This window comes from Canis lupus, chromosome 23 (genome assembly GCF_048164855.1).
Source record: "Canis lupus baileyi chromosome 23, mCanLup2.hap1, whole genome shotgun sequence".
Lineage (NCBI taxonomy): Eukaryota > Metazoa > Chordata > Mammalia > Carnivora > Canidae > Canis > Canis lupus.
The window spans coordinates 21,177,678-21,186,585 of NC_132860.1; the positions used below are offsets into that span (position 1 = coordinate 21,177,678).

The following is an 8,908-nucleotide window of genomic DNA, read 5'->3' on the forward strand; positions in this document are numbered from 1 at the left end:
CTAGCAGTCTGAACAGAAGAACAGTAAAGGTAAAACAGCTGGAATGATACAAAAAGGACACAAGGGAGGCAAGAAAATGCGGTGATGGGGTGATAGGCCATTTAGAATGGTGGCACAAGTAAATTTTATGAGGGCAATAAATGAGAGAAAGATAGAGAGGCTCAGCATGGAAATAACAAAACCGGGACAATGAAAACAATGATGGGTAGAGGACAGAAGAGCTGGAATTAGATTATAGACTTGGAGGTAACGATAAAGAGGTCCCAAGGATTTGTTTTATCTTTTTCCCCATAACCATCATCATCTATTTCTCCCCTGAGCTTTTGTTCCTTGGGTCTGGCTATATTGTAGAATATGGTCCTCCAAGTTCCCCCTTTCTGACTGCTCCTGAAGACAAGCACACAGACCTTCTTTGTGTAAAAGCTTTACTGCTCATCCTGGGGAAGACAGAAAATAATAAGAAAATAACAACTTGGGAAAATGGCTGAAGTTCCAGAACACCCCGAAATCTTACAGGTTTCATTTCAGTTACGGGGCTACTGACTTTCCAGAAGGCACTGCATACAAAAACCCTGTGATTTCTTGATCTGTTATTCTTAGGTATCTCCTCCTTCCCCTAAATTTAGGAGAATTCTTTAGAGCCCATGAAAAGAGTTATAAATGAATGCACACCCAGCTCACAAATAAACCATTAAGTCAGATTTAAGTGAAGGACAACAAGAAGAGCTCTTATTTTCTCTGCCATCTGGGCAGGAACCAACTTCCTATTGCTATTACTAACATTAAAATCGTACCACAGGGGTGCCTGGGTGCAGTTGGTTAAGTGTCTGTCTTTGGCTCAAGTCATAATCCCAGGGCCCTGGGATCAAGCCCCGCATCTGGCTCCCTGCTAGGCCCGGAGTCTGCTTCTCTCTCTGCCCCTCCCCCTGCTCATTCTCTCTCTCTCTCTCTCACATAAATAAATAAACAAAATCTTTAAAAAAAAGAAAGAATTAAGTAAGATGCACCTGGGTGGCTCAGCCATTGAGCGTCTGCTTTTGGCTCAGGGTAGGATCCTGGGGTTCTGGGATCAAGTCCGGCATCGGGCTCCCCACAGGGAGCCTCTGCTTCTCCCTCTGCCTATGTCTCTGCCGCTCTCTGTGTGTCTCGTGAATAAATAAACTCTTTACAAAAGAAAAAATTGTACCCACAGGCCTTGTTTTAACCAGGTGCCAGGAAATGTTGAGGTTTTCCTTCTACACATAGAAGCCAATTTCTCCACTGCCAGGGCTGAAGCCAACAGATATGCGCTGACAGGATAAAGGATGGGGCCAATAAAGCGGGCAAAGCTTCCCTGCCCAGAACATAAATCAAACAGTGCAAAAGTGGGTTTATTGGCTCCAAGAAAAGGAGCAATACTACCCAGCTGTCAGACAACCCCTCACTCTATATATGGGCTGCATCCAGCCCAAGGTCCACTGGCTCCTTCAGTCTGAGGGTCCATCCAGCGCCTCCCTTCCTAGCTGCCTGATGGTGAGGTTCCGGGCTGTTCTGCAGCAACACCTGGCCCAGCTGAGGCAGCCTCGTAGTCTGCGATGCGGCGCTGTACCAGAGCCGGCATGAGCTGCACGTAAGCGGCCATGAGGCGGTGGTTGGAATGGATCAGCTTCCCAGCACAGCTGTGCAGACAGGCCTCCTGGAAGGAAGACAGGGTGAAGCATTGGTGTCCACTGGTGTCCGTCCCATCCCTGGCCCAGGGGCAAGGGTCATGGAAAGGCCCGGGCCAGAGGTAGGGGCGGTGGAGGTTGGGGACAGTCTACGGCGAACCCCACCTAACCTCTTCAGCGTCCAGAGCTCGGTGGTGCAAGCTGGGCACGCAGCGCTGGAAGCAGAGTTCCGTCATCCGATTGTAGACCAACAGGAAGTCCCGCAACTAGGAGAGAAGGGGACAAAGAGCCCAGCGATAAGGGGGCACCTCGAGGCCGCGCCCTCGAGGTTTCCCAGGACGGCGCGCCAGAGCGCGACGTTCCCAACCCTCCGCCCTCCAGCCAAACGGACGAAGATGCCAGCTGAACTGATGGCCCCGTCGCGACTTAGCACCCACTCACGTTCCTCAGCTGCTGCTGCTGCTGCTGCGGCTCCATCGCGCCACCGGCGCACGCACGTCACTTCCGCACAGCCTCTTGGTAACGCCCCGGAAGTGACCTCTCCTGGCTCCCCGGGGACTGAGGGGTTGCCTCAAGGATCGCCCCGCCCCTGGCTTTAACGTCATCTCCGCCCTTATAGTCTGCGACGTGGCCGGCTTCTTCTGCCCGGGAGGGGACGTCACTTCCGCCGAGTCCCTGACCTGCTGCTAGGATCGCGACGGGAACTGGAGCCCGAGGTCCCCGCGCGGCCCGGGCCTGGCGCCCTGAGGGGAAGAGCGGCCCGGCCCGAGGTGAGAAGGACATACTTGGGCAAGGGGAAGTTGAATGCACGAGCCTGCCCCGAGGGAAAGATGCTACAGAGCCCTGGGGAAGGATGAGGACACACCTGATGCCCAGGTGTGGGGTGGGGGGGGGCGGGGACTAACACACCTGGGGGACATAACTGACTTTGGAAGGGATCACTATGTGCTGGGAAAATGTGGCTTTTCCCAGAGGCCAAGAACGGACACCAACTGATTCAACTAGGGCCTGCAGGGGGAGGGCTGCAGGAGGAGGGGGTGCATGGGATGGAGGAGGGAGAGACCACCTGAAGGAAAGGGGAAGCAACCCTAAGGGAGTGTGAGAGGCCAAGCAATGGAGAACATACCAGAGCGGGAGGAGTAGGCTCCTGAGCCCTGGAAATGGGTTAATCTGATGGGAGGAAACAGCTGCATGGGGGTAAGTTCCAAAACAGCACAGACTTTCTCTCCCTTGGCCACTGCTGTGACCTCAAATAATAGTCTGTTGAATGGTTGAACGCATGAGTGATCACCTGAGTCCTGGTGGGGTTGGGGGTCCGTGAGAAGATACTGGGGACCTGGGTGTGCATGTGGAAAGATACACACCCTGGAGGGGAGAAATACATATCTACGAGAAGAAAGGAGTGGTGGCCGAACCCCAGGATACTCAAGTCTTGGGACAACCTCTAAAATCTCTGAAATGGTGGGGGAGACTTTTCTTTCGGGAGTACTGGCTAGTTTCCAGAACTGTCTGTGTTGGGCTTTGCAGGGCGCTGGGGTGGAGACTTTGACTCCAATCCCTTCCCTAGCCATGACGGACGGGATCCTAGGGAAGGCAGCCACAATGGAGATCCCCATCCACGGGAACGGTGAAGCCGGGCAGCTTCCTGAGGATGATGGGCTGGAGCAGGTGCTTCTGTTTGATTCTTCTCCATATTGTTTCAATTTAGGAGTCCAAAATCATAAGCCCTGGGCTCTCACCCCATTCCAGGAGTTTTCCCCTAACTTATCTAACTCCCTCCAATCTTTACATATCTTCATTCTGATTCTATGCAGACTTCCCTTGTGTGCTCTCTCTGTGATGCTTCAATCCAAGCTTGTTCTCACCCCCCAAATGCTTCAGCTGCCCCAATGTTCCTGAAGCCCCCCTCTTCTCTGGCCTATAGGACCTCCAGCAGGTGATGGTGTCAGGACCCAACCTCAATGAAACCAGCATTGTGTCTGGTGGCTATGGGGGCTCTGGTGATGGACTCATCCCCACAGGTATGAATGATCAGAACAGGACAGGAAGCTTGAATGGACAGAGGGAGTGGAATGGTTCTGGGGAGTATAGGATATGCCTAAGATAGCTTGAACTATGTCTGGAGATTTTGGGAACTCTTGCTAGTACAAGCCCAATGGACTCTACTCAGCCCAAGGCTAGAGCCTAGGGCTGTCCAACTGCTCCCGCTTGCCATTTAGCCCTGAGATGTGTCCATTTGTCCTTTCTTTGCTGCCACCACCTGAATCACATTACGAACTGTTTTGCAGAAGTTCTCCTGCTTTGGAGCTTGAGACTTATTTGGAACTCTGAAGCTTCTCAAAGTTTTGCTTCAGATTCTCAAGTTTAGAGAAGCAAATAGCCCTGAATTTCACACTGACTAGGATTCCACATGAGAACGTCAATGAGATTTCCTATTGTCAGGAACCCACCATCCTTGACCTGCCACCCAATACTCAGCATATTTTCTTCTGTTTTCTCTGCCCCTGTACATCAGCAACTCCCTCCCTCCCCCCACTCCAGCCCCCATCACCATCTCAGGAGGAGGCCAGATATATATTGGGATTTGGGTTTCAGGGCACAAGGTATGAGTTCTTCCTAGTGAGTAGGAGAATTTCTAGTTTCTGCTACTTCAGAGAAGTCATTTTCATGGTGGGAAGTCGGTGGAAAGTCATTTCATGGTGGGGTCGGTGGGAAGTATGGGTGGAGCCACAGAGATGTCTGGTTATATCAGAGAGGCTGGTGTCAAAGAACTTGGTTCTTTAGGGTCTGGCCGCCATCCATCTCACAGTACCACTCCTGCTGGCCCGGGAGATGAGGTGGCTCGGGGCATCGCTGGAGAAAAGTTTGACATCGTCAAGAAATGGGGCATCAACACATATAAGGTGGGATTTAAGCACCTTTCCCTTTCCCCTTCCCCAGACTTCCCCTGGGTACCTTTTCCCCATCTTCCAGATTCCACTCTCCCATCCTTGTCTGAGACGAGGAGCCTTGGGATGCTAGGGTAGATACCTGTTGGGGGGGCAGGGTGCTAGGGTCTCTGACCTATTCCCCCACTTCCCAATCAGTGCACAAAGCAGCTGTTATCAGAGCGATTTGGCCGAGGCTCCCGGACTGTGGACCTGGAGCTAGAGCTGCAGATTGAGTTGCTGCGTGAGACGAAGCGCAAGTATGAGAGTGTCCTGCAGCTGGGCCGGGCACTGACAGCCCACCTCTACAGCCTGCTGCAGACCCAGCATGCACTAGGTGACGCCTTTGCTGACCTCAGCCAGAAGTCCCCAGAGCTTCAGGTGCCTTGGTCAGGCCAAAGAGGGTGGGGGGACTGGGCCCGGGCCCTCCCAGGCAGTCAGCCCTCAGCCTCCCTCCCTCCCTCCTGCAGCCCAGAGGGAGAACCCCTCCAGGGTAGGCCCAGCCCTACCCCCAGCAGCACTCACCTGTGGAGGCAGCCTAAGGGTTTGTACAGAGGTTCAGAAGTTGGAGGGGTGGGGGAGGCGGCACACTAGATGCCTCACAAGTAACCCTTCTCTGCATCGGTGCTCGGCCTAATCAGAGCCCCCCTCCCCGCCCCTTGCCTGCTGCACTAGCTTTCCCTGTTCTCGTCCTGTGAACTTATCTGAGAACCCACTCCCATACTCCTACCCCAGCCATCCCTGGGGTGGCCCCAATAACTTTCTGGCTAAGAGAGCCTTGCTGGAGCAGTCCTTGGTTGTTCCAGTTTTGATGGCTCTTTCCTTCTGGGGGAGGAGGGGAATGAGGGCCCTATAGCTTTAGTTAGGTAGGAATTGTTGCTCAAGGCCTATCCTCCCCTTCTGCCCTCAGGAGGAATTTGGCTACAATGCAGAGACACAGAAGCTGCTGTGCAAGAATGGAGAGACACTGCTAGGGGCTGTGAACTTCTTTGTCTCTAGCATCAACACTTTGGTCACCAAGACCATGGAAGACACTCTCATGACTGTCAAACAGTATGAGGCTGCCAGGTGTGGGCACCAGCAGGGCCCAGGGTTTTGGGAGTTGGCTGGCATGGGTGGAAGTTTGAGGTCATAAAAATTGTGGAAGGAAAGGAGAGTATGTGTGGAGGACACAGGGGTGGAGACCAGCCTGTATCACCCCTTCCCCAGGCTGGAATATGATGCCTACCGAACAGACTTAGAGGAGCTGAGCCTAGGCCCCCGGGATGCAGGGACGCGTGGTCGACTCGAGAGTGCCCAGGCCACTTTCCAGGCCCATCGGGACAAATATGAGAAGCTGCGGGGAGATGTGGCCATCAAGCTCAAGTTCCTGGAAGAAAACAAGGTGCCAACCCCACCCCTTTGACCCTAGCCCGCCTTCCCATTTGTAACACTGACCTACCCCTAAGACCCTCCCCATCACTGGATGGGGAAATGCAGCCTGGCTTACGGGTGGGATCTTCCCCCAACCCCTTTAATTCCTGGACCTTTCTAGTTACCCACCCTCTAGTCCCTGGCCCTTTTCTGTTGGAGGATTTGACTGCTGGTCCCAGGAACATAACTGGGGAAAAATCGTCCCTTGAGCTGAGGTACCAGAACCCCAGGCCTGGGCAAATCAAATCAGGTTTCTCCCATCAGATTTACCCTTATCCTTTGACTCCCTTAGTGGAGGTCAGCCCCCACCCTTAAAGCACCATCAGAGCAGAGTCCATTTACCCCTGGTCTGGGCTCAGGCTCAAGAAGGGCATCTGAGTTCAGTCTCAGCTGACCCTGCTGGACCCCCAGATCAAGGTGATGCACAAGCAGCTGCTGCTCTTCCACAATGCCGTGTCAGCCTACTTTGCTGGGAATCAGAAACAACTGGAGCAGACCCTGCAGCAGTTCAACATCAAGCTGCGGCCTCCAGGAGCTGAGAAGCCCTCCTGGCTAGAGGAGCAGTGAGCTGCTTCTAACCAACCCTGGCTATCAAGAAGGACATTGGGAGAGGCAGTCCCAGGGTGGGGGAGATTGGACATGGGACCTCCCTTGCCACCTGCCCTCTGGCTTGGGTTCCGTTTCCCTGGCTGGGGCCTGACACCCAGTTTTGCCCACACTGCTGTGGGTAGGGAGGGGGCTTGCAGGGCCAGCAGCTGTTGCCCTGTCCTTTATCTTCCTGGCCTCTGGGCTTCATTCCCAGATCTTTTCCTTCCACTCCACAGCCAAAGGCTATGACAAAACCACTCCTTGGCCAATGGCATCACTCCTCAGGCCTGTCCCCAGCTCCTGGGGTGTGCCCCCTGACCAATGGCAGAGCCTCAAAGGCCCTGTCAGCCAATGGCAGCTCTTCTCGGGCTCCCCTGGGCCAATGACGTTGCCTCCAGTACCCTTTGTCCCTCCTCTATGCGTCCCCATTGCAGAGAAGGGGGGACTGGGACCAAAGGGGTGGGGAGAATGGGGAGCCCCATTTCTGGCCCTGCATCTGAATGGGCTTCCCCTCTCCTACCCACCCAGTTTAATTGTGCTTAGAGCCCTGGAAGATTGGGACCTAGCACTAGGAATAAACCTTTCATAAAAGCAGGCCCAGTGAGGTCAATTTGTGGGGGGCTCTAGGAGGGTGGGCTGGGTGGAGAAATGCTCAGTCTAATCATACACCCAAATCCTATCAAGCCAGAAAAGCAGAGGCCAGATAACCAAAGTTACAGGTTTCAGGAGCAGTCTGAGAGCCTGCTCCTCCCCCAGCCCCAGCTGGAGCCAAAGCTTATTTGCTCTTTAGGCCAGCACCGAGATAGCTATGATCTTAAGAGCCCAGGACCTGGAGGGGGTTGGGCCCCCTGACCTTCATCATCCATTCATTCATACAGCAAATATTTACTGAGTGCTTTTATTTGCCAGGCACTGCTCTAGACCCTGGGGATACATCCGTGAATAAAACACAGTCCCTTCCCACATTGCTTATGGCCTAGTGGGGGATAGAGACAAGTAACCAGGCAACTACAATGCAGTGATGAGTACTAGGATACAGAAGTTCAGGGAGCTATGGGAATCCAGAGGAGGGGCATCTAGCCCAGACTGGAGTGGAGATGGGCTATCACCCTGAAAACCAAGACAGGAATGGCAAGTAGACACAGGCAGGCAAAGAATAGGGAGAAGAGCTAGCTAGGCAGAGAGGCCAGCATTTGTGAAAGCCCTGAGAGGACTTGTGAGGAATTCAGTTTGGAATGAAAAGTGGAAGGGGAGTGGCTTAGAGAAGGACTACAGAGCTGAGGCAGCCCTGGGTCACACTGGGCTGTTCAGGCTTATGATGAAGGACTTCTGCCCTTAGGAGAAAGGGAGCTGTAAAGCTTTTTCAAGCATGAGTTTGGTAGCGTGGGAGAAATCTGAAGTTGAGGAAAGTCATCCTCAGGCTTGAAATAGTGTTACACAGACCTGAGCTCCCTCACATTGGCCAGTAGTCTGATAAGTAACCCTGGCCCCAAACCCCAAAGCGAGCTTATTCACAAGCATTGGAGCACCTGTACTGGGTCCCAGAGCTCCTCAGGTGCATGAGAGCTTGAGGGTACACCTAGATGTTGAGCCCATATCAACCTTGTTTGAGGCAAGAAAGCTCCCTAACAGCACTTTGGTTCAGTCCACGCCCAGGTACCGTCACTTCTGTGCTCCCTGGCAGAGGAGAGTTCCAGAATTTTTCAAAATTCTCTGCTACCTCTCTGGAGGACTGGAGTAAGAGGACAACCCAGCCAGCAGGTTCTCCTAGCACTGAGATCCCTGCAGCCTGATTTTGCTCTTTGTCACAGATACTGCAGCTCCCAGGCAGGCTTTCTGGGTTTCGGTCAGCCTGCAGCCGTCTGACTGGAGCTTGATTATTAGATTGGGTGGTTCACATACAGATAGATTCCCCCCACCCAGGGGACTTTCAACCAGAAAGGTACTGAATCTCCAGGTGACTGGAGGCAGGCTCTGAAGCAGAGCTCAAACCCTGGTTACACCACTTCCTAGCCGAGTTAGCTGATCAGGGCTCATGTCTGGGAAGCCAGGGGCCCTCAGTGCTTCCCCTGTAAAACAGCTAATAAAAGAAGATACCTATTAAGATCATGAGTATTAAAGGAGACAATATATGTAAAGTGATTCGTTATGTTTCTGGCACATAATAAGCACTCAGTCCCCGTTAACTGTTATTATAATTTTCCACTGGGGCTGCTTTTCCACAATGTGATGATCCTGAATTGCTCTGGTTTTGGAAGTGTGGAAGGGAATTGCTGGAGGGTCCGAGCCATAATCTCCTCGCGAGGGGGCTCCTGAGGGAGAGTCGGGCGCACA

The 8,908-nt window shown here is 53.1% G+C and overlaps 2 protein-coding genes across 3 annotated transcripts; one reads left to right on the forward strand and one right to left on the reverse strand.

Annotated features, from left to right (window-relative positions):
• Nucleotides 1-408: 408 nt before the first annotated feature.
• Nucleotides 409-2,226, reverse strand: TIMM10B (translocase of inner mitochondrial membrane 10B). Its single transcript, XM_072794265.1, has 3 exons — nt 2,088-2,226; nt 1,817-1,912; nt 409-1,675 (listed from the first exon to the last, which is right to left on the reverse strand). The coding sequence occupies exons 1-3, from the start codon at nt 2,121-2,123 to the stop codon at nt 1,499-1,501; spliced, it is 309 nt and encodes a 102-aa protein (XP_072650366.1). The 5' UTR covers nt 2,124-2,226; the 3' UTR covers nt 409-1,498.
• A 31-nt stretch (nt 2,227-2,257) lies between these two features.
• Nucleotides 2,258-7,168, forward strand: ARFIP2 (ARF interacting protein 2). Of its 2 annotated transcripts, XM_072794260.1 has the most exons (8): nt 2,258-2,416; nt 3,174-3,314; nt 3,571-3,667; nt 4,431-4,549; nt 4,733-4,954; nt 5,484-5,641; nt 5,783-5,957; nt 6,398-7,168. In XM_072794260.1, the coding sequence occupies exons 2-8, from the start codon at nt 3,216-3,218 to the stop codon at nt 6,551-6,553; spliced, it is 1,026 nt and encodes a 341-aa protein (XP_072650361.1). In that variant the 5' UTR covers nt 2,258-2,416; nt 3,174-3,215; the 3' UTR covers nt 6,554-7,168. The 2 variants fall into 2 exon arrangements, with proteins under 2 accessions (XP_072650361.1, XP_072650362.1); XM_072794261.1 differs by lacking the exon at nt 4,733-4,954.
• Nucleotides 7,169-8,908: the final 1,740 nt, after the last annotated feature.